Source organism: Balaenoptera borealis (assembly GCF_965194805.1).
Source record: "Balaenoptera borealis genome assembly, chromosome: 2".
Lineage (NCBI taxonomy): Eukaryota > Metazoa > Chordata > Mammalia > Artiodactyla > Balaenopteridae > Balaenoptera > Balaenoptera borealis.
This window is the reverse complement of record NC_138867.1, coordinates 181,685,231-181,710,613: the sequence shown is the minus strand read 5'-3', so window position 1 is coordinate 181,710,613 and position 25,383 is coordinate 181,685,231. Positions and strand designations below refer to the sequence as shown.

Sequence of the window (25,383 nt, the reverse complement as noted above, 5' to 3'; positions counted from 1 at the left end):
AAATAAATAAATAAATTTATAAAAATAAATAAATATACTGGGTTGACACAGGGACATGTAGGTACTGGAGTTCCAGACTGGAGGTCACTACGTCCATGGTACAGGTGAGAAAGATGAGGCCCAGAAAAGGGCTGTGACTTGCCACTCACAACATCTCAGGGATGAAATAGGGGCGCACATTCTGAATGGGCCCACTTCTCCCTCCTCTGCCTCCACCCGGTCCAGCCCCCATCCTCACTGGCCTGGACCAGTCCCCTCTGGGCCCCCAGCTTCCACCCTTGCTCCCCAGTCTGCCCTCCCCGCCCCAGCCAGAGGGCGCCCATGAACACCTGAGTCAGGCCCCGCCCCTCCTCTGCCCACAGTCCTCCAGGGTTCCACCTCCCTGGGGGTAAAAGCCCAAGTCCTCCCTGAGACCCACAAGGTCCTGCACGAACTGCTCCATCCCCTCCCGGCCCTCACCTCCCTCTCTCCTCCTCACTCACTCTGCCCATCCTTGCTGCTGTTCATGCAACAATGCAGGCACGGTCCTGCCCCAGGGCCTTTGCACTGCCTGTTTCCTCTGCCCAGAAGATCTAACCCTTCCTTCCCAAGCTCTTCCTCCAGGTCTTGGCTCTAATGCCACCTCCTCAGAGAGGCCCTCCTGGCCACCTGGGCCAAAGTTCTTCCTCCTGAGGCACCCCCATCACTGTGCATGCCCAGTTTATTTCTTCTGAAGTCTCCTCAGTTTCTGAAATTATCTTGCTTCCTCATTTGATGATTCATTCACAGCTCCCGTCCCTCCGCCTCTACCTGCGATTGAAAAGAGAGCAGGGGACTGTTCACATCTGTCTTCGCCCCCACTGCACCCCAGTGTCTGGGACAATCCTGGCACACAGTAGGAGCTCAATAAATATTGGTCAACTGCAAAAATGGCCTGTTAACTGCAGCTGACTCTAGCCTTAGTGATCTGAAACCGTCTGTTTGGGAATTCCCTGGTGGTCCAATGGTTGAGACTGCCGTGGCCCAGGCTCGTTCCCTGGTCGGGGAAATAAGATCCTGCAAGCCACGCCAGAGTGGCCAAAAAGAAAAGAAAAGAAACTGTCTGTTTCCACAACCCCACCCGGAGAATCCAATCTCCCCAAGTTTCATGTCATGGCAGGGAAGCCGGAAGCAGACCTTCGACAAAATCTGAGTCAGTGACTAAAATAGTAAGTGGTGCGTGACAGTCTGGGTGACTCACACCAGGCCCGCCCTTTGGGGTGGCTGGTGGAGGAGGAAAGGACATGTTAAGTCAGTGTTCAAATCACGCTGTTGGGCGAGAGGAGGCCTGCAGCTTCCCGGCTCACCTGGCCCACATACGCCCTTCCTGGGCTGGCCTTCATTCCCTCCCTTGGAAATCCGACTACTTCATTGCAATCTCCCCACTTCTGATCTGTGTGACTTTGGGTACCAGAATTCACCTCTCTCTGCCTCGGTTTTCCCCATCTGTAAAATGGGGACCAGCAACAGAAGCTTCTACCGTGGGGGGGTCATTTTTGAGGATTAAAATACGTTTAGATGGGACTTCCCTGGTGGTCCACTGGTTAAGACTGTGCTTCCACTGCAGGAGGCGCGGGTTCGATTCCCTGGTTGGGGAGATCCCTGGTCAGGGAGATTCCGCATACCGTGCAGTGAGTCCAAAAATTAAAAAAAAAAAAAAAAAAAAGGTTTAGATTTAAAGCCTCCAAGACGGATAAACGGTGAGTACTCAACAAATATTAATTCTATTCTTATTCTCAAAAGGTCTGAGACCCTGAAAAAGATTAATCCCCTTCATACCGGGCACAAAGTTAATGAGCACTTACACTGTCCCTGGTATTTCACTGTTATCGCACACGATCTGCTGATGACCTTGGAACAATGGCCTCATAAACCCATTTCTCAGATAAGAAAGCAGAGGCTCAGAGAGGTGAAGGCATTTGCTGAAGATTACACAGTGTGATCAGAGCCCAGCCTTGGTGGGAGCATCAAGGCAGACCCCCGCTTCCCCCAAAAAGGGCTGCAACAGAAACAGCTAAATGTACTCACAATGTCTTTTCTCTCCACCTTCTCTGGCATTAGAACCAACACTTTTGGCAAAGCACGTGACCCATCAGAAGACTACATTTCCCAGCTTCCCTTGCAGCCGGAGATGGACCATGTGACTACATCCTGACCAATGAAATGAAAGCAAACGTGCACAACTTTTGGCTTCCGTCCCTTTTATGGCAATAGCAGCCACGTTTTTATCCTGACAAATGGCCAGGCAGAGGTCTCCCAGAGGACAATGGCGCTGTCAAAGCATTCAATAAATATTTATTACAATTAAAACACCATACCCATACCTCCAACCCATTCCCCACCACCACGGTCCAGAGAGAGGGAGGGATTGACTGAGAATTTGTAAACACATCCAATTCTGGCTACCTCGAGGGCCAGAAAGTCATGTGGTCAATTTTCCCGGCAGTGTCCTGAAAGTAGCAAACGACCCCATGTTCCACTGACCCCTGGAGATGGGGAATCAAGGCCGAGGTCATCAAGTCCAGTCACTTGGTCATTCCGTTTCTGGCGTCTTGTCCTCGGGCGCCTGCATCCCTCTCTGGTTCCACATGTGGTTGTTGAGTCCCAGTTGTACCATCTGCGCATGGTGTATGATGAGGGGCTGCAGCCCCTGAGAGTGCACGGGTGAAGTCTGTGGGAAGTCCGCGGGCTGCGGGAAGGCCTGGGGCTGCGGGAAAGCCACCGGGGGCTGCGGGAAGGCCGGTGGGGGCATGCCCGCCAGCCAAGGAGGCAGGAGCGGCGGCTGATGGCCCGGCCGCGTGGGAAAGGGTGGTGGTGGGGCTCCCAGGGTCCCCGGTCCCCCAAAGGGCATCTGAGGCACAGAAGGCAGCTGAGTCTCAAATGGCATGTAGTTCCCGAAAGCTACCTGGAGCTTCTCCATCTGCGTCTGGTACGACAGGTAGTTATGGAGGTAAGCCGAGTGCGCGGCACTCCACGCCGCTGCCTGCTGCCACTCACCCTCCAGGTGTTTGCTCTGCTCCTGCAGGGCCCGGATATCCTGTTCCTTCCTCCACTTGGCCTTGCGGGCCCGCAGCTTCTGGGACTTGAAGGTGTTGGCCACCCTCTTGGCGAAGATCGGGGAGTGCTCGTCCAGCCACACCAGGGCGTTGAGCAGGCTGGTCGTGCTGGGGCTGAGCTGGGTCAGGGAACTCTCCAGGGGCAGGAAGGGGATCACACAATCCTGCCACCCGTGCCGCGTGAGGCTGCTCATCAGAGACTGGTTCGCCTGGTGCTGGCTCAGCCGGCAGTCGAAGTTGGAGGTGAGCAACAGGATGGTGAAGGCCGAGTGGTCTAAGGCGTCCTGCAGGCAGTGCAGCTCGCCGCGCCCTGGCACCTGGAAATCTTCGCAGAACGTAGCGCCGTCGCGCACGCCCAGGGCCTCCAGCCTCTCGCGCACGCGCAGCGCGATGTGCTCGTCAGCGCCAGCGTGCAGCACCACAAAGTTATAGAATTTCTGCTCTGGCGACTCCAGCTCAGGAGGAGGGGGCCCCGGCTTCGAGACGGTAGGGTGAGCCTTAGGAGGGGTCGATGGAGACGAAAAGGGAGAGGACGTTTTGGGGGCTGATGGAGTCGGTGGGCGTGGCTGAGCCGACGGGTAAGTGGTGTCTTCCTCTGAAAGTTGGATTGGCGACTGATCCGCGACAGGGCAGGCGTTTCTGGAAGGCGAGGGGAGAGATTTGGGAGCTGCTGGCACATCCGTGCACTCCACCGGGTGGTGAGTGCTGGTTTTCGGAGCTTCCGGGGGGTCGTGCAGGCTGGTGGGGCATGCATCTGCGGCCACCTCGGGAAGCCTGGGGGCTGGGCTGTTTGGCCGCGCCGGGGGCCTGGCAGCCTCCACTGATGGGGGCCAGCTCATCTCCTCGGGCTCCTGGCAGCCCATAGGGGCAGGCTCGGGCACTGGGCTGGGCCGGGGCTTGTCACACAGCTTGCTGGGCCCGTGTGGGCTGTGGTGACTGCTGAGGAGGGCCATGGTGGGCGACTGGCTAATTTCCAAGTTGCTGGCCAGGGAGGCGGGGCTGCCGGTGGATCTCAGGGAACGCCCTCTGCTCCAGTCCGAAAGGTCCTCGATGGGCCGCGGATGGCTGCGGGTCCCGGAGGGTGATGCCGAGGACGGCAGGAGGCACCCCCGATCGGAGTGGAGAGTTTGGATGCCCTCCAGGTCCCTAAGGACCTCCCATCCGCACCGGTCTCGTGCCTCTTCCTGGAGCTCCCCCAGCTGGGGGTCGTCCCTGGACCTGAAAGCACGGATGGCTGCGCGGTAGGCCTCCTCCCGCATTGGCGCTGGACACAGCCTCTCCTCGGCAAGAAGGTGGTACACCCTGGCAACGGCCCGGGACACGTCTGGGGGCTCCTCTGGGGCCTCAGTGCTGTCCACACCAGCCCACTGGCGGGCCACCAGCTTCGCCACAGCGTCTGCCTTCAGGGCCTCCAGGGAGATCCTGGCCTCGGTCTCCTGGCCCAGCTTTAGGAGCACCATGGCATGCAGGAGGTCCGCCCCCCGGCAGCCTGGCCGCAGGGTCTTCAGTTTGTGCTTAAGATACAAGAGCTTATCCTGGCCCGCCGCGCCTAGAATGTCAAAGGCGCCAGAAAGGGACGGGCCTGTGCTGGCCATGGGCGCAGGTGGGTGTGGCCTCCGGCGGCGTGAGAAACACTGGGTGATGGAGTCATGTTCCACACGCCGCCCCCCCGCGCTGCAGGCCCCGGTGTCCCTACCTGCTCACGGGTACTAGGTCCCCTGGGGGCTGCAGAGCAGACCTGTGAAGCAGAAAGATATAGTTATCACCAAAAAGGGGGCTCTGGGAGGCGGCCCAGACAACCCCCCACCCCATGCCTTCAAAACCCACCAGACCTATCACCAGACCTTGACCTTGGGCAAGACTTCTCACCTCCACCACCTTCCCTCTCCTCCTCTGCAAGAGGACAGCAGAGGCGCCTGCCTGGTGTCACCCAGCGGGTAGCTGCTACTATTTTCCCCATTCGCAGAGGAAGAAGGTGAGCCAGAGAAGTGAAGTCATTTGCCCCAAGTCACACAGCCGGTGATAGATCTGGGATTTGTTTGTTTGTTTGTTTGCTTTGTCCAAAAGGCATGCAGGATCTTAGTTCCCCAACCAGGGATCAAACCTGCACCCCCTGCAGTGGAAGCATAGAGTCCTAACCACTGGACCACCAGGGAATTCCCAGAGCTGGGATTTGAGCCCAAGCTGTCTGGCTCTAGAGGCTGAGGCTATGTGTGTAACCACAAGACTATACTGCCTATAAGGATGATAATAAGCCCACTTATGGGATTGTTTCAGGGAGCTGAGTTGCGTTAACGTATGGAAAGCTCTGAGCCCAATGACTGGAAGTCACTCAGGAAGGGTCAGCCTTCTAGATGGCCCCCAGTGACCCCACATCCTGGTATTCAAGCCTTGGGTGGTCCTTCCAACGTTGTCCCAGAGTTCTGTGAGATCGATAGAATATGGCAGAAGTGATAGGGTGTCACCTGTGACATTAGGTTATAAAAGACACTGGCTTCCTTCTTAGTCACTCTCTCTGTCACTCTGTCGGGGGTAAACCATGATGTGAGTAGCCCTCTGGAAAGGCCCACAAGGGGAGGAACTGAGGCTTCCCACCTCCAGCCACATGGGGGCGCCAATCTCAGACTCCAGCCCCAGTTAAGCCTTCAGATGAGGCAGCCCCGGCAGACAGCCTAACTGCAGCCTCATCAGAGACCTAGAGCCAGAACCACCCAGCTCATCTGCCACCAGATTCCTGATGTTCAGAAACTATATGAGATAATAAATGTTTGTTGTTTTGAAGCCACGAAGTTCTGGGGTAATTTGTTCCGCAGCAATAGCTAACTGATACAGGTCGCGTTATTACTATGATGAGTTAACCATGACCAAGGGCCAGATCTATGCCTAACACTGCTGCTAAGCCCTTTGGAGGCTCTTTCCTCTTCTCTCCATTTCTTGAAAAATGCCAAGCTGGTTCCCACTTCAGGATCTTTGCATGCACTGTTCCCTCTGCTTGGAGCACCTTACCCTAGACCTTTGCCTGGGTGACCTGAAGCTCATCCTTAGCCCCCAGGTACAATGGTGCAACCTCAGGGAGCCCTCCATGCTCACCCCGGTTCTCTATCCCAGTCTATCTCTCCATGTACCCCCACAACAGAATTGGCCACTGGGTGACCTTTTCCTGTGTGTTAAACCTTCCACATCTGTCTGCCTCCCAGTCACCGGGGGCATCAAAGGGTGAGGGTTTGTGGAACCACACAGCAGGTACCTAACAAATACTTGTTGAATGAATGAATCAATGTATGAATAGGGCCAGCAATATTTCCTTCCAATATTGTCGATAAGAAAACAGGCACAGGGCTTCTCTGGTAGCACAGTGGTTAAGAATCCGCCTGCCAATGCAGGGGACACGGGTTTGAGCCCTGGTCTGGGAAGATCCCACATGCCGCGGAGCAACTAAGCCCGTGCGCCACAACTACTGAGCCTGACCTCTAGAGCCCACGAGCCACAACTACTGAGCCGTGTGCCACAATTACTGAAGCCCGCGTGCCTAGAGCCTGTGCTCCGCAACAAGAGAAGCCGCCACAATGAGAAGCCCGCGCACCACAATGAAGAGTAGCCCCCGCTCGCCACAACTAGAGAAAGCCCGTGTGCAGCAACAAAGACCCAACACAGCCAAAAATAAATAAATTAAATAAATAAAAATTTTTTAAAATGCTTAAAAAAAAAAAGAAAACAGGAACAAGGATGTCCACTCTCGCCACTTTTATTCAACATAGTTTTGGAAGTCCTAGCCACGGTAATCAGAGAAGAAAAAGAAATAAAAGGAATCCAAATTGGAAAAGAAGAAGTAAAACTGTCACTGTTTGCAGCTGACATGATACTATACATAGAAAATCCTAAAGATGCTACCAGAAAACTACTAGAGCTCATCAATGAATTCAGTAAAGTTGCAGGATATGAAATTAATACACAGAAATGTTTCATTCCTATACACTAACAACGAAATATCAGAAAGAGAAATAAAGGAAACAATCCCTTTTACAATCGCATCAAAAAAATAAAATACCTAGGAATAAATCTACCTAACGAGACAAAAGACCTGTACTCAGAAAACTATAAGATACTGATGAAAGAAATCAAAGATGACACAAACAGATGGAGAGATATACACCATGTTCTTGGACTGGAAGAATCAATATTATCAAAATGACTATACTACTCAAAGCAGTCTACAGATTCAATGCAATCTCTGTCAAATTACCAATGGCATTTTTCACAGAATTAGAACAAAAAATTTTACAATTTGTATAGACACAAAAGACCCCAAATAGCCAAAGCAATCTTGAGGAAGAAAAATGGAGCTGGAGGAATCAGGCTCCCTGACTTCAGACTATACTACAAAGCTACAATCATCAAAACAGTATGGTACTAGCACAAAAACTGAAATAGATATCAATGGAACAGGATAGAAAGCCCAGAGATAAACCCACGCACCTATGGTCAACTAATCTATGACAAAGGAGGTAAGACTATACAATGGAGAAAAGACAGGCTCTTCAATAAGTGGTGCTGGGAAAACTGGACAGCTACATGTAAAAGAATGAAATTAGGGGACTTCCCTGGTGGCGCAGTGGTTAAGGATCCGCCTGCCAATGCAGGGGACATGGGTTCGAGCCCTGGTCCGGGAAGATCCCACATGCCGTGGAGCAGCTAAGCCCGTGTGCCAAAACTATGGAGCCTGAGCTCTAGAGAGCCCATGAGCCACAACTACTGAGCCTGCGTGCCACAACTACTGAAGCCCACATGCCTGGAGCCCATGCTCCACAACAAGAGAAGCCACTGCAATGAGAAGCCCACCCACTGCAATGAAGAGTAGCCCCCGCTCGCCGCAACTAGAGAAAGCCCACGCACAGCAACGATGATTCAACCCAGCCAAAACTAACTAACTAAATTAAAACAAACAAACAAAAAAACCCAATCCCTTAAAAAAATAAAATAAAATAAACTCAAAATGGATTAAAGACCTAAATGTAAGGCCGCACACTATAAAACTCTTAGAGGAAAACACAGGCAGAACACTCTTTGACATAAATCGCAGCAAAAGATCTTTTTTGATCCACTTCCTAGAGTAATGAAAATAAAAACAAAAATAAACAAAAGGGACCTAACTAAACTCAAAAGCTTTTGCACAGCAAAGGAAACCATAAACAAAACAAAAAGACAACCCACAGAATGGGAGAAAATATTTGCAAACAAAGCAACCCACAAGGGATTAATCTCCAAAATATACAAACAGCTCATGCAGCTCAATAACAAAAAAAACAAACAATCCAATCCAAAAAATGGGCAGAAGATCTAAATAGACATTTCTCCAAAGAAGACATACAGATGGCCAAAAAGCACATGAAAAGATGCTCAACATCACTAATTACTAGAGAAATGCAAATCAAAACTACAATGAAGTATCACCTCACACCAGTCAGAATGGCCATCATCAAAAAATCTACAAACAATAAATGCTGGAGAAGGTGTGGAGAAGAAGGGAACCCTCCTACACTGTTGGTGGGAATGTAAATTGGTACAGCCACTATGGAGAACAGTATGGACGTTCTTTAAAAACTAAAAAGAGAGCTACCATATGATCCAGTAATTCCACTCCTGAGCATATACCTGGAGAAAACCATAATTTGAAAAGACACATGCACCCCAATATTCATCGCAGCACTGCTTACAATAGCTAGGACATGGAAGCAACCTAAATGTCCATCAACAGAGGAATGGATAAAGATGTGGTACATATATATATAACGGACTATTACTCAGCCATAAAAAAGAATGAAATAATGCCATCTGCAGCAACATGGATGGACCCAGAGATTGTCATAGTGAGTGAAGTAAGTCAAACAGAGAAGGACAAATACCATATCATATCACTTATACGTGGAATCTAAAAAAATGGTACAAATGAACTTATTTACAAAACAGAAATAGAGTTACAGATGTAGAAAACAATCTTATGGTTATCGGGGGGAAAGGCGGGGAGGGATAAATTGGGATACTGGGATTGACATATACACACTACTATATATAAAATAGGTAACTAATCAGGACCTACTGTATAGCACAGGGAACTCTACTCAGTACTTTGTAATGACCTATATGGGGAAAGAATCTTAAAAAGAGTGGATATATGTATATGTATAACTGATTCACTTTGCTGTACAGCACAAACTAACACAATATTGTAAATCAACTCTACTCCAATAAAAATTTAAAAGAAAGAAAGAAAACACACACAGAGAAAAGGTCTTTCCCAAGGACACAGAACAAAGACACCATGGAGAGCGTCCCAAACCCCCGAATTTAAATCCCCAGGTGCTCAATTTATGTCACATTCAGACTTAGAAAAAGCATAGCCTCACGTCCAGTCCAAGGGGCCAAGAACACTTTCTCTGCCCCTCAGCTAGGCCTACTGCCTGTTCCCCGCTGGTGCCCACGTTGGGACCCGCCAAACCCCCAAGACAAGCACAGTGCATCTGCACCAGGGACAACTCTATCCCCCCAGGGGACACATGGCGACATCTGGGGACATTTCTGTTGTCACGACTGCGTGGAAAAGTGCTCCTGGCATGGAGTGGGTGGGGTCCAGGATGCAGCTCAACATCCCACAGTGTCCAGGACAGCCCTCCAAGAGAATGACCCAGCCCCAGATGTTGCTAAGCGCTGACGTTGAGGATCCCTGGTCTAGATGAAGAGCTGATTCATCCATCAACCCCCCTTGCTGATAAATCACAGACGTCACTGTACAAATGACTCAGCTTTTTTTTTTTTTTAATTTATTCTGAGCGGATGTCAAATGGCCCAGGACCAAGGTCGAAGGTTCCAGAGGTGTGACGGGGATGTGACCGAGCAGAGTGGGCAGAAGAGAAGTGGCCGAGAAGCGTCAGAGAGAGAGGTGGTGCCGGGCGGGTGGCAGGGGTGGGGGCAGAGCGGGGGGCGCGGAGGAAGGACGCAAGGAGATGAGCAGCTGTCAGGCTGTTTCGAAAATGGAAGCGGCCTGACATACTGAAATGCTGATAGGGACAGGGAAATAGCAGAGACCCCAGAATGGAGCTGACTTCCTAATATGGGGGGACAAATGATCGGCGGATACATGAGTGAAATTCATGGTATATCACAGTATAAATGCCGCGGAGAAACAAGGAGGGAAGGAGAGTCATGAACTCCAAGAATGGGGGGGGAGGGGTGCAGGTTTTTTTGGGTTTTTTTTGTTTTGTTTATTTATTTGGTTGTGCCGGGTCTTAGTTACGGCATATGGGCTCCTCAGTTGTGGCGTGCGAACTTCCAGTTGCGGCATGCATGTGGGATCTAGTTCCCTGACCAGGGATGGAACCCCGGGCCCCCCTGCACTGGGAGTGTGGAGTCCCAGCCACTGTGCCACCAGGGAAGTCCCTGTGTGCAGTTTTAAACAACATAGTTTAGGAAGGTCTTGATGACAAGAGAGATTTCGACAGGATATAAACATGGGGAGAGAGCGGGGACATCTGAAGGAAGAGAGATCCAGGCAGAGGAAACAGCCCGTGCAAAGGCCCTGGGGCAGGACCATGCCTGGTGTGTTGGAGGAACAGCGAGAAGGCCTGTGTGTCTGGAGCAGAGTGAGCGAGGGGGAGAGAGGGAGGAGGGGAGGGCAGGGAGGGGACGGGGCAGGTCGTGCAGGAACTTGTGGGCCTGACTAGGGGGAAAGGGGGGCACTTGGGCTTTTACCTGAAAACCTAGAACCACCTTGACCTGTCTAAATGCCGTGGTCTTGCCTCATGTGTGCTGCCAAGAAGGAAAATGGGCTCAGTGGGACCACATCTGCTAACTTTTCAAGAGAAGCCAGAAACGCAGATTTTCAGGAATCTGCTCAGTTGTGTCAAGTTAGCAATCGATTCAAATGTTTTAAAGAGACCTTGTGAGCTTAAAAGAAAAAAAAAAAAAAGCCAATGTGCCAGCCACAGAGTAAAAACTCTGAACATATTTGTTGCAAATAATAAATAAAGGAAGTGTGTGAAGAGGCGAAAGTTATACATATACAGCATTCATTCATTCATTCAAGAAGTAATTTTCCAGCATCTGCCATGTCTTGGACACTGAATGTATCAGGACAGAGAGAAGACTAAAACAGGAATACTCTTCCCTCTTGGAGCTGACAGTCCCGTGGGTATATAAATTGTATACAATATAATATTATTATATATAATATATGGCAAAAGCAAAGCAACAAAACAAATTCCATCCACTACAGTGAAGGTTGACATTTCCATGTTTCATTTGTAAAGAGTCAGTACTAAAGTCGTAACTATAAAAAGAAGGAAGATAATTATTGCTTAAGTGCTTCCTTAGTTCCTGAATTATTTTTCCACAAAGAAAGACTAAATATGAGCCATATATTACTGCAGAGAAGAGTTCCTTTTTTCTTTTCATAAACTTTTTTGCTTCTTTCAAAAACAAATATCAATATATGGCAACTTACGGCAACAAAGTGGGTATACGTATATATAATATACAACCTAGTATATCATATCTCTTAATTGCCCCACTGGCCTTCCGGCTATCCTTCAAACTTGCCAGGCACAGTCCTGCCTCAGGGCGTTTGCACTGGCTGCTCTTTCTGCCTGGAACACTGTTTCCCCCATGTATCCCCACAGCTCACTTCCTACCTTCCTTCAGATTTTTGGTCAAGCCTGCCCTGATGACACTGTGCACAACTCCCTAGGAAGGGGTCACAAAGTATGGCCCATGGGCTGTTTTAGTAAATAAAGTTTTCTTGGAACACAGATACGCTCACTCATTTACACAGGGTCCATGGCTGCTTTGAGGCTACAATGGCAGAGCTGAGTAGCTGCAACAGACACCACGTAGCCCATAAAGATGAAAATATTCACTCTCTGGTCCTTTCCAGAGAAAAGTTTGCCAACACCTGGGCTACGAAACAGGCATATGATTTTTTTTTTTTCCCCCATTCCATAGAGGGGCAAACTTAGACTGCACAGCTGACGACGGGCAGAACAGCCCTATGGCACCAATGTTTGTAACCCTAAGACCAGATGCCTGTCTCTCCGGCCCATATAATTATTACGGGGCATAACTGGCTGTTATTGGTTCAACTGGGTTCCCCCCTCACCAAGTTCAGATGTTAAAACCCTAACCCCCAGGACCTCAGGATGTGACTACATTTGGAGATGCGGTCTTTACAGAGGTAATCAAGTTAAAATGAGGTCATAAGGGTGGGGTCCTAATCCAATAAGACTGGTGTCCTTATAAGAAGGGGAGACTAGGACACAGACACCCACAGAGGGAGGATCATGTGAGGACACAGGGAGAAGACAGCTGTCTGCAAGCCAAGGAGAGAGGCCTCAGAAAGGAACCAACCCTGCCGACACTTTGATCTTGGACTTCCAGCCTCCAGACTGTCAGGCAATAAATTTCTGGTTTTTAAGCCCCCCAGCCTGTGGGACTTTGTTATGGCAGCCCCAGCTCCGTGTGGCTACTGAGTACTGGAAATTTGGCTACAGCTACCGGGGAGAAAGTAAATATTAAATTTTATTCATATTTAATTCATTAAAATGGAAAAACTGGGGCAGTGTAAAAAAAAAAAAAGTTCCCCCATTAAACCCAACTTTGGGGACTTCCCTGGTGGCACAGTGGATAAGTCTCCACGCTCCCAATGCAGGGGGCCCAGGTTCGATCCCTGGTCGGGGAACCAGATCCCACATGCGTGCTGCAACTAAGAGTTCACATGCCGCAACTAAGGAGCCTGCCTTCCACAACTAAGGCCTGGTGCAACCAAATAAATAAATAGATATTTAAAAAAAAATAATCATCAAGGCTTTACCATGTGTAAAGTACAATGCATTTATATAATTGTATGTATTAAAAAATAAATTCTGTAAGTACTATTATCTCCTCTTTAAAAAAAAAAACCAACTTTGTTTTGGTAGGATCAGATTTCACTTAAACTGTTAAAAATGTAGTATCTGAATTGAGATCTGAAAAAATACACACCAGATCTTGAAGCATTAGTATGAGAAAAGGTATGTAGGGCTTCCCTGGTGGCACAGTGGTTGAGAGTCTGCCTGCCAGTGCAGAGGACACGGGTTCGAGCCCTGGTCTGGGAGGATCCCACATGCTGCGGAGCAACTAGGTCCGTGAGCCACAACTACTGAGCCTGCGCATCTGGAGCCTGTGCTCCGCAACAAGAGAAGCCACCGCAGTGAGAAGCCCGTGCACTGCAACAAAGAGTAGCCCCTGCTCGCCGCAACTAGAGAAAACCCTCGCACAGCAACGAAGACCCAACGCTGCCAAACAATAAATAATAAAAATAAAATAAATTAATTTTTAAAAAAATAAGAGAAAGGCAAAGTGTATAGTTTCTCCTATCTCTGATGTGAACTTGCTGTCGGCAACAAAATGGGATAAAATCGATGAAGATCAGGTGGGACCGCAAGTCAGCCAAAACTTACTGAAATATCAAAACTCCCCGAAGTATCAGATATCTCCCTCTAGAGCAATGACCCTCGGATCAACTGTTCTTTCCACCTCTCAGTGGCTCCTGGGAACAGCTGCGTGTATAGTAACTTAAAAAGAAAAAAAATCACTGGGAACTCTACTCAGTACTCTGTAATGACCTATATGGGAACAGAATCTGAAAAAAGAGTGGATATATGTATATGTATAACTGATTCACTTTGCTGTACAGCAGAAACTAACACAACATTGTAAATCAACTATACTCCAATAAAAATTAATTAAAAAAAAAAAAGATGGATGGACCTAGAGACTGTCATACAGAGTGAGGTAAGTCAGAGAGACAAAGACACATGTATATTAACACATATATGTGGAATCTAGAAAAATGGTACAGATGAACCTATTTGCAAAGCAGAAATAGAGACACAGATGTAGAGAATAAACGTATGGACACCCGGGGGGCAGGGCAGGTGGGATAAATTGGGAGATTGGGACTGACATACATACACTACTATGTATAAAATAGATAACTAAGGGGACTTCCCTGGTGGTCCAGTGGTTAAGACTCCACGCTCCTACTGCAGGGGGCCCGGGTTCAATCCCTGGTCGGGGAACTAAGATCCCGCATGCCACATGTCGCAGCCAAAAAAAATAAAGTTAAAAGAAATAGATAACTAACGAGAACCTACTGTATAGCACAGGGAACTCTACTCAATGCTCTGTGGTGACCTAAATGGGAAGGAAATCCAAAAAGGAAGGGATATATGTATACGGAGAGCTGATTCACTTTGCTGCACAGCAGAAACTAACACAACATTGTAAAGCAACTATACTCCAATTAAAAAAAGAGAGAAAATCAATCACATGGTGACATGCACCCTCCAATTTTTAACGAATAAAGGGCACAACTGATAAAGTGTGAAGGACGGGGCATGAATGGGGCCAGACATTAAGTTCTGCATCACGCACTGTTCACTCTGAAAATTCAAGTTCAGTACTTAGGATCTGTGTCCTATTCTGAATTCAGGTTCTAGGTCAATAAAATGGTAAAAGGAAGAAAAGTTCACCAACTCCTGCAACTACACCACGGGCAGCAGTGTGAGAAGAAAATTTGAATTAGCTGCCAACGCTGAACAGAGGCGGTGCTGTGTGAAAACTCTGGTGTTCTGGGTTCTCTTGGAATCCAGACGGTCAGCAAGAACAGAGTGGCAGCTGCCCTTGTCCTGCCCTTGGCCACAGCCTGCCCCCTTTATGGGGCACCCACCCGAAATGAGTCAGCTACAGGGCAAGAGAGAGCAGTGGGTGGGAGCATGCGCTTGGGGTTCAAATCTCAGCCGTATGCCTTGCAGGCTGTGATCTTGGATAGGCCACAAGCACATTGGTGCCTCAGTCTCCTCCTTTGTGGACTGGGTACAAGGATGAGCTCTTCCTGCGAGGACCGCCGTAGACCGAATGAGTTAATCCGTGTAGAAATGGTACAGAGCAGTGCCTGGCACACCCTCGGTGCTCCATGAGCCTTAGGGTACCTGACGGCTGTCTGCCCCCAGCAGCACCCGAGCTGGAGGCCCCCGCAGCAGAGGCTCAGGGCTGGGCTTGTGGAAAATCTCACAGCCAGACTCAGAATCAGCCAAGCAGGGACTTCCCTGGTGGTCCAGTGGACTCCCGGGGACTTCCCGGGTGGCGCAGTGGTTAAGAATCTGCCTGCCGACGCAGGGGACACGGGTTTGAGCCCTGGTCTGGGAAGAACCCACATACCGCAGAGCAACTAAGCCTGTGTACCTAGAGCCCGTGCTCCGCAACGAGAAGCCACCGCAATAAGAAGCCTGCACACCGCAACGAAGAGTAGCCCCTGCTCGCCGCAGCTAGAGAAAGCCCGCGCGCAGCAACAAAGACCCAACGCAGCCATAAATAAATAAATAAATAAATAAATAAAATAAATAAATAAAAATTAAAAAAAAAATACGCTCCCAATGCAGGGGGCCCAGTTTCGATCCCTGGTCATGGAACTAGATCTGCGTACTGCAACTAAAGATCCTGCGTGCCGCAGCTGAGACCCAGCGCAGCCACGTAAATAAATATTAAACGAAAAAAAGAACCAGCCAGGCAGGCCCTCCCCTGCCTGCACTCCTGCCAAATTGCCTAAAGTCACACCGTGTTTCTGCTCCATCTCCCTGCCCGCCAGCCTGAGCCCCCAACGCAGCGCCCCCTCCCCAGACACTGTGCCCTGGCATGTCCCCCGTCCACTCCATCTGCCCTGCCCAGCGGCCACCCCAACCTTCCGGAAACCTGGCTTTCTTTCTGCCCACCTTCCACAGCCTCCAGGGCAAAGTCCACTCTGCACCTGACAGTGGGTGCCAGGGACGGCGGGGTGGGGGTGGGGGAGCACCCACCGGGGTAAGGGACCCGGCTCTGCCACCTCTCAGCTGGTGGAGCCTGTCTTCTCAGTCTGTTTCCTCGTGTGTAAAACCAGCAGGAGAGTGGCCCTCGTCCAGAGCGAGAGTTCAGAATAACAATATAAGAAACCGTACAAATCAGAACTAAATACTGGCAGAATCTCTTTTTTCTCTTCTTTTTTATTTGTTCACCAAATCTGGAATCTGCCTACCCCCTCCTCTCCTGTCTACACTCTTGGGCAATCTCTTCACGCACAGAGGGAATATTAATTGAGCACCTACTGTGTGCCAAGAGTTATTGTAGGTGCTGCTGCAGACCCCCGGCCCTCTTGGAGCTCACAGTCTAGTTGGGGGAGATCCGGGATGAATGAGAAAGTAGTTCATTGCAGAGAACGGAAAGAGCCATCAAGAAAATGAGCCAGGGCTTCCCTGGTGGCGCAGCGGTTGAGAATCTGCCTGCCAATGCAGGGGACACGGGTTCGAGCCCTGGTCTGGGAAGATCCCACATGCCGCGGAACAACTAGGCCTGTGAGCCACAACTACTGAGCCTGCGCGTCTGGAGCCTGTGCTCTGCAACAAGAGAGGCCGCGACAGTGAGAGGCCCGCGCACTGCGATGAAGAGTGGACCCTGCTTGCCGCAACTAGAGAAAACCCTCACACAGAAACGAAGACCCAACACAGCCATAAATAAATAAATAAATAAATTTTAAAAAAAAAGAAAATGAGCCAGGGTTGGGGAGGAAGGCAAGGACTGGGGGAAAGGCTGCTGAGAACTGGAGATCAAGGGAGACTTCTGGGAGGAAGTGACACACGGGAGCTGAGACCTGAAGGAGGTGAGGGAGCAACTCAGGTGCAGATCTGGGGGAAGAGAGTTTCAGGCCGTGGGCACAGCATGTCCAAAGGTCCTGGGGCGGGACTGGACCTGATGTGTTGGAGGAACAGCAAGGAGGCACGTGTCTGGAGCAGAGTGAGCGAGGGGGAGAGAGGGAGGAGGGGAGGGCAGGGAGGGGACGGGGCAGGTCGGGCAGGGCCTTGTGAGATGGAGGAGGGAGCCCTGGAGAGCTGCATGCAGAGCTGGGAGGGGACCTAACTCAGGTGCTCACAGGTACCCTCTGGCTACTTCAGCGAGGACAGATTCAGGGGTGGGGTGGTGAGGGCAGGAGAGAGGGTGGGGAGGGGACATGGGTGGAGGTGACCATTGGCTCAAGCAAGCAACGATAGAATCCAGACCAGGTGGTGATTTCCAGGAAGGATCTCCGGAGACCAGCACACAGTAGGTATACTTACATAAATAAATAAGTATACCTTATAAATAAATACTTATTGGCTGAATAAATCAGTGAGTGGACAGAGCAGTGCCTGGCACACAGTAGGCACCCAATAAATGTTTTCTATTTGAATCCTCCCTCCCCAAGAAGACAGCCTAATCGGCTCCTACCAGGACTGGCACATAGTAGGGGCACACTTCACTCCTTTCGGTTAATTAAGAAATGTTGCAGGGGACTTCCCTGGTGGTCCAGTGGCTGAGACTCCACGCTCCCAACGCAGGGGGCCCAGGTTCCATCCCTAGTCAGGGAACTAGATCCCACATGCATGCCACAACTAACAGTTCTCATGCCACAACTAAAGATCCCGCACGCCGCAACAAAGATCCCACGTGCTGCAACTAAGACCCAGGGCAGCCAAATAAATATTTTTTTAAAAATAAGTGTTTACTGAGCACCTACTATGTGCCGGGCACTGTGCAAAGCAAAGGACAACACTGTGAGTTAAGACTATTTTGACTGCCTGTTTACCAGTAGAAAAGGGAGGCACAGAAAGGTAGAGTGACTTGCCCGGGATCACACAGGTAGAAAGTAAAGGGGCAGTAATTTAAACCAGGCAGCGTGGCTGCAGGGCCCCTGCCTTTATTCACTGAGCACCTACTATGTGCAGTACCCCTCCCATGCCTGGATCTGAGGTATCCTCAAGCCTGGCCAAGGTACCGGATAGCTACCCTCTGCATTTGGCACACATTACTGTGACAGGTCACACTTTTGCTCCCTGTTGCTCCATGAGGACACTATTTGGCCCCTACTGTGTGCCCAGCGTACTGAACAGTGTCTCCTGGCACACAGCAGGTGCTCCATAAATGTTTGTTGAAGAATGAATGAATGGCCCTTATTCGGAGGAGGACACAGAGGCCCAGGCAGGTTCTGGAGCCTGGGGCACCTACCAACCCTCCTCCAAACTCTGGAATCCAGACCTCAGCCTGCCTGGGTCACACTGTGGTGTCCCCTCCCCCAAACCCCTGCCTCAGCCGCAAGGAGAGGAAAGGAGCACAGGTACCCTGAAGAAGTCCTGGGCCCAGCCGAGTGGTGCCATCGGCCTGGGCAGACTTGGATCAGCTCCTGGGCAGGTACCAACCAACCCCGTTCCCCACGGGAAGGGGTGGGGAGCGGGGTGGGGGGGGTTGAACATTCCCCGAGACCCATCTCAGCTGATGGATGGGACCCGCTGAGGGAAGAGCGCTCCCCCAGTGGGAGGGGGGTCACGGAAGCCCCTGGATAAAGTGGGGATTCGGGGCCCTGGAGGAGCTGGGGGAGCGGCAGTGGGGGGTGGCGATCACCGGGAAGGAAGAACAGGGGCTGGGGCAGAGAGAGCGCCCCGTTTGGGGAAGAAATCAGAAACGCGGAGGAGGAAAGCGGTATTGGAAGGTAGTACGTCATGTTGGGGAGGATTCGGGGTGTTGGGGAAGAGTTGCGGGGGTGGGGAGGACTTGGGCCAGAGAGGGGAGTTGGAGCATTGGGGGGCGGTGAGCACTGAACACGCGGCGCAAGGACGTCCGAAGCACCCAGTGCGGGGCAGCTGGCTTCGAACCCTGGCGAGGGGCGCGGGCAGCCGGGCCCCCTGCAGGCCTGCGGGGGTCCCCTGCCCCTCCCCAGCCGGCCCTCGCCCCTTCCTCACCTACCAGGGATCCGGGGGCGGCTGGCCGCGCCGCTCGTGTCCTCGGGGCTGGGGCTGGTGGCCGGACGGCCTAGTGGCGGTGCCAGGGGATGGCAGAGCGCGAAGGGCGCGCTGGTGGCTCCAGGCGCACGGCCTCCGACCGCCCCTTCCGCGTCCGGAGGGGAGGGAGGAAGGAGGTGAGATCACGCTTTCCGAGCGGGACCGGGAAAGTCCCTGAGACGCCCCGAGCGATGCCCTCTGTCCCTCCGCCGGCTGCCACTTAGGGGACGTTTTGGCACCTCCGGGGTGCCCGGGCGCTGGGGACCACAACGGGGGTCAAGGGTGACAACAGCCCTCGGGAGCCCACCGTCTAGTGAGAAAGAACTACAGTGTTTAAATTAATCTCAATTAGTAATTAATGTTTTCCAGGACACCGAACAGAGGGGATGGGGTAATTGGGTGGGACGGGGGTGGGAGTCATGGCCACCCTGGAGGGATTTGGGGACGCCCATGTGGTTGGAAAAGGGACAGTAAGATGGCATACCTTTTTGGCCGCGCAGTGCAGCTTGCAGGATCTTAGTTCCCCCACCAGGGATTGAACCTGGGCCCTCCGCAATGAAAGCGCGGAGTCCTAACCACTGGACCGCGAGGGAATTCCCAAGATGGCATATCTTGAAGCTGCAAACATGACGTTTTAAAATTCACAGGGAGCAGAACTAACTAAAGCCTGTAACTAAAAAATAAAAATATATATAAAATAAAATTCACAGGGGTCCCGAACCCAGGGCTTACATATCTATTGGGCATAGTTAAATCACGGTGCTCAGAGCCCGTCATACTTCTGGGACCACGAAAATGTTTTCATTTCTCTTAAAATCAGAAAGGGAAAAAAAAAAAAGGAAAATGAATATAATCCAGCCTGAATTATGTGTGTCTTTATACCAACACAGTTGTAAAATGTAATTTAATTTTTTTTTTAGTTGAGGAAGAGGGCCACAAAAGCCATAAATAATATACCTTTGGTTGGGCCCCTTTGTCACCCGGAACCTCTTGTCAAAATACCATTTGCTATAGAAAACAAACTTCTGGCTACCAAAAGGGAAGGGGGTGGGGGGAGGGATAAATTAGGAGTCTGGGGTTAACAGATACACACTACTATATATAAAATAGATGACCAGGTCTTCCCTGGTGGTCCAGTTGCTAAGACTCCGTGCTCCCAATGCAGGGGACCCCGGTTCGATCCCTGGTCTGGGAATTAGATCCCACATGCTGCAACGAAAGATCCCACATGCGGTGATGAAGATCCCGTGTGCCGCAACTAAGATCTGGAGCAGCAAAATAAATAAATATTTTTAAAAATAATAAAATAGATAACCAACAAAGTCCTACTGTATAGCACAGGGAACTATATTCAATATCCTGTAGTAACCTATAATGGAAAAGAATCTGAAAAATATATATATATATATATATATAAAACTGAATCAGTTTGCTGTACACCTGAAACTAACATGACATTGTAAATCAACGATACTTCAATTAAAAAAAAATACCATTTGTTAGATGCATCAAGCCCAATATAGGAGGTTACAGGGAAGTCCATTATGTTGAAATATACTTATTAAAAATTTCTTTAACAACTTAGTGATCCATCCTTGGATGAATGGGGGGTCCACCCACACAATGGAATATTATTCAATGTTAAAAAGGAAGGAAATTCTGACACAGGCTACAATGTGAATAAACCTTGAACACATTGTGCTCAGTGAGATAAGCCAGAGAGGGAGGGACAAACAGTGTGAGTCCACTCACAGGAGGTCCCTAGGGAGGTCAAATTCATAGAAACAGAAAGTAGGTGGTGGGTGCCACCAGCTCAGGGGAGGGAGACAGTGTTTCATGGGGACAGTTTCAGTTTGCGAAGATGAGAAAGTTCTGGAGACGGATGGTGGGGAGGGTTGCACAACAATGTGAACGTGTTTAGTGTCACTGAGCTGTGCACCTAAAAATGGTTAAAAGGTGGTACTTCCCTGGTGGTCCAGTGGTTAAGACTCCCACTTCCACCACAGGGGATGTGGGTTCAATTCCTGGTTGGGGAACTAAAATCCCATATGCCACACCGTGCAGTCGAAACCAAAAAAAAAAAAAAAGGTTAAAAGGTAAATTTCATGTTTAGTGTATTTTACCACAACAAAAAATTGCTTTCAAATACTTGCAAGACAATCACTTCAAAAAGATTTTTGAAATAGAGCTATACCGAAACAAACAAACAGGGCTTAGGGTTCCACCTCTGTGTGTATTACCACATTAACAAAATCTAATCCCCACAGTGATTTTTCAGTAATAATGAGGGTCAGCTGTATTTTGAGTCACCTGCAGCAGTGTGCTCTGATATGGAAATGCCTGTGGTTTTCTACCAGAAACAAAGCCACAGGTCCTTCATTCATAATTGAGGAAATGGCAAATATCAGTTAGAGTCAGTGCAAATAAAGATGTGAGGGTTTTTTCCCGTCGGTTCATTGGACACCCTGAATTTCATCATTAGCTCTCCCAAGCGGTGCATGGATTCCAGGCCAAAGTTCACTGAAAGGTTCTTGGGAGGGAAATGCAAATGGTAGTTATCAGGGTGCTAAGTCCCCCACCCCCGCCCTGTCCCCCCACCTCAGTGCCTCTCTTAGTGCCTGTCGCCTGTGAGGGAGAAATTTTCTTGAACGCCTACTGTGTGCCAAGCATGTCTAGGCTCTGGGGATACATTGGGGTGGGGGTGGGGGAAGAAGTGGTCCCTGCCTTTAGGGCCTCCTGAGCTGGAGGCAGAGAAGGCATGAAACCCATCTTCCCATGCCTCTCCACCCCACACCCATCACCAATTTTTGGAGCGTCCATTAGGTGCCTGTTCCCAGGCCAAACACATCTTGGTGGTCATCTGATCTATGTCTTTTATTAATTTATTTATTTTTTGGCTGCGCTCTGTGGCATGTGGGATCTTTAGTTCCCCGACCTGGGATTGAACCCGTGCCCCCTGCAGTGGAATCGTGGAGTCTTAACCACGGGACCGCCAGGGAAATCCTTATCCGTGTCTTAAAACAACTGTTCCTGGTAGGTTTGACCGTGCCCATTTTATAGGTGAGAAAACTGAGGCTCAGAGACGGTAACACGGCTGGAACATCCGAGGTTTCCACGGGAAACCTTGGGCTGCAGATGGATAAATTTGACCACCTGCAGACAGGTGTGGTTGTGCACCTCCCTTCATTTAAAGAAAAAAGAAGGTCCTGGTTGAGGTCCACATTCCTACTCCCACTTGGGGGCCCATTCGTTCCGTTTTCCGCTTTTGCACACATGTTTACACACATCCATGAATGTGATATTTAGTATCCTTTGGTCTGGCTTTGTTTTTTATTCAAATTGGCCAGAAGTCAGCAAACTTTTTTCTGTAAAGGACCAGCTAGTAAAATATTGTCGGTCTTAGGCACCATAGTGTCTTTATTACAACTACCTATGCTGCCACTGTAGCCCCAAAGCAGTCACAGGTGATACTTCAGTAAATGGGTGTCAGCTGTGTGTCAATAAAACTTTAGTTACAAAACCAGGTGGCAGGGACTTCCCTCGTGGCGCAGTGGTTAAGAATCCGCCCGCCAATGCAGGTTTGATCCCTGGTCCGGGAAGATCCCACATGCTGTGGAACAACTACGCTGGTGTGCCACACACAACTACTGAAACCCGCGCACCTAGAGCCCGTGCTCCGAAACAAGAGAAGCCACCGCAATGAGAAGGCTGCGCACCGCAACGAAGAGTAGCCCCTGCTCTAGAGGAAGCTGGCGCACAGCAACAAAGACCTAAGGCAGCCAAAAAAAAAAAAAAACAACCAGGCCACAGGCCAGACAGTGGCCGTGGTTTGCCGGTTTGCTGACCCTGGATATAGATGGTATCAATACTTAGCTTTATTCTGCTGAAGATGTCTCCAACATTTTTCTAAGCCAATATATGTAGCCCGACGTTGTTCTTTTTTTTCTTTTGGCTGTGCCACGCGGCTTGCGGGATCCTAGTTCCCTGACCGGGGATCGAACCCGCGCCCCCTGCAGTGGAAGTACAGAGTCCTAACCACTGGACCTCCAGGGAAGTCCCCCAACCTTGTTCTTTTTAAGTGTATTATGGTCTCACTAAGCATTGCCATATCACGGTTTGTTGAGTCCCCTGTCATTGGACACGCTGGTGCCTGCCACTCTTCCCCCGAGGCAGGCATTAACACCTTATAAATTGGTGGTTATGAACAGTGCGGGGGTGGGGTGGGGGGGAGGGTAGTCTGAGTGCTGGGTTCAAATCCTTATTCTGGCACTTGCCGTGAGGTGGGACCACAGGGGGGCCCGCTGAACCCTGCCTCAGTTTCCCTCTCTTGTAACACAGCGATCATTACAGCACCTGCCTCTTGGGGTTGATAAAAAGGATTAGGTGATGGGACTTCCCTGGCGGTGCAGTGGTTAAGACTGTGCTTCCACTGCAGGGGGCACGGGTTCCATCCCTAGTCAGGGAACTAAGATCCTGCATGCCTTGGGGCCAAAAAAAAAAGGATTATGTGACTCCGTTGACAGGGTTTCTCTAGGGTGGCTGCAAAGAAAGGGAACTTCTAGGACTTTTCAGACGTGGAGTACGTTCTCACTCTTACTAAACACCGCCAGATTTTGTCCAAAACAGTGTCCCTGTTTGCACACCCCCCGGAAGTGAGCAAAAGGGCTCATTTCCCCCACCGCCACCTCATGCTACTTTCTCTATCTTAATTTGTGTTGACGTGTAATTCATAGGCACCAAAGTCTATAAAGCTTAAAGGGACAGACAGCTCAGTGGTTTTTTTTGGGTATGTACACACTCCCTGTAGCCAACTCCCTGATTGAGATATAGAGGTCATTTCCATCCCCTAGAAGGCCCCAAGGGCCCCTTCTCCATCCCTACCCACCGGGCAACCATCCTTCTGGTTTCTCATCATAGTTTAGGTTTTTATTTTTTTTATTAATTGAATTGTTTATTTATTTTTGCTGCATTGGGTCTTCGTTGCTGTACGCAGGCTTTCTCTAGTTGCGGCGAGCAGGGGCTACTCTCTGTTGCGTCGTAGTGCAAGGGGTTCTCGTTGTGGTGGCTTCTCTTGTTGCGGAGCACGAGCTCTAGGCCAGGGGGATTCAGTAGCTGTGGCGCATGGGCTTAGTTGCTCCGTGGCATGTGGGATCTTCCCGGACCAGGGCTTGAACCCATGTCCCCTGCCCCATTGGCAGGCAGATTCTTAACTACTGCGCCACCAGGGAAGTCCCATAGTTTAGTTCTGATTTTGAAACTTCATCAAAAGAGAATCAGTGTGCGGATGCGTTTGTGTCTGCCTTCTCTCACTCAGCATCATGCGTGTGAGTTTCAGCCACATTGTCGTGAATATCAGTAATTCACCCTTGTTCACATCTTCTATGGACTGGGAGAAATATTTAAGTCTAAGCAGTAAGATGTAACAGGAAGAAGTCCAGAACGGTGGTCTCAAACAGGTTGGCAAGCTGTTCCTATAAAGGGTTAGATAGTAAATATTTTCAGCTTTGCGGGATACAGGAGGTCTCTGTTGTGTATCTTTGTTTGCTTTAAAACCCTCTTAGCTTGTGAGCCATGCCAACAAACAAACAAACAACTCTTTGGGTACTTTTGGCCCTCAGGCTATAGTTTGCAGACTTTTAGTCTAAATCATTTTACCACAGTGCCTGACATACAGCAAGTATCTATCACTAAGTGTGGACAGGCAGGTTTTCTGTGGCATCTAATTTTGAATTTGTCATTACATGTTCTTTTTCATACTATTTCCCCCAAATGTTTAAACTTTTGTTTGTTTTGAGATGTAATTGACATACAACATAGCATTAGTCTTAGGTGTACAACATAATGATTTGATATATGTATTCAATATATACTGTGAAATGACCACAATAACTAGTTAACATCCATCACCTCACATAGTTACAAATATTTCTTTTCTTGAAATGAGAGCTTTTAAGACCTACCCTCTTAGCAGCTTTCAAATACACAATGCAGGGACTTCCCTGGTAGCACAGTGGTTAAGAATCCACCTGCCAATGCAGGGGACACGGGTTCGAGCCCTGGCCCGGGAAGATCCCACATGCCGCAGAGCAACTAAGCCCGTGCGCCACAACTACTGAGCCTGAGCTCTAGAGCCCGCGAGCCACAACTACTGAGCCTGCCTGCCCTGACTACTGAAGCCCGCACGCCTAGAGCCCAGTGCTCCGCAACGAGAAGCCACCGCAATGAGAAGCCCGGGCACCGCAAGGAAGAGTAGCCCCCGCTCGCCGCAGCTAGAGAAAGCCCGCACGCATCAACGAAGACCCAATGTGGCCAAAAATAAATAATTTATTAAAAAAAAAAATTAGCAAATACACAACGCAATATTGTTAACTGCAGTCACCAAGCTGTACTTTATAACCCCAGACTCGTTCATCTTTTTCTAAAAAAATTTATTTATT

General features: G+C 49.8%; 1 protein-coding gene across 2 annotated transcripts; it reads right to left on the bottom strand.

Moving 5' to 3' along the window:
* Window positions 1-2,296: 2,296 nt before the first annotated feature.
* On the bottom strand, window positions 2,297-19,079 carry TICAM1 (TIR domain containing adaptor molecule 1). 2 transcript variants are annotated; one of them, XM_082379233.1, is made up of 2 exons: window positions 18,908-19,079; window positions 2,297-4,812 (listed from the first exon to the last, which is right to left on the bottom strand). In XM_082379233.1, the coding sequence occupies exon 2, from the start codon at window positions 4,667-4,669 to the stop codon at window positions 2,552-2,554; it is 2,118 nt and encodes a 705-aa protein (XP_082235359.1). In that variant the 5' UTR covers window positions 4,670-4,812; window positions 18,908-19,079; the 3' UTR covers window positions 2,297-2,551. The 2 variants fall into 2 exon arrangements, with proteins under 2 accessions (XP_082235359.1, XP_082235358.1); XM_082379232.1 differs by having other exon boundaries at window positions 18,912-19,079.
* Window positions 19,080-25,383: the final 6,304 nt, after the last annotated feature.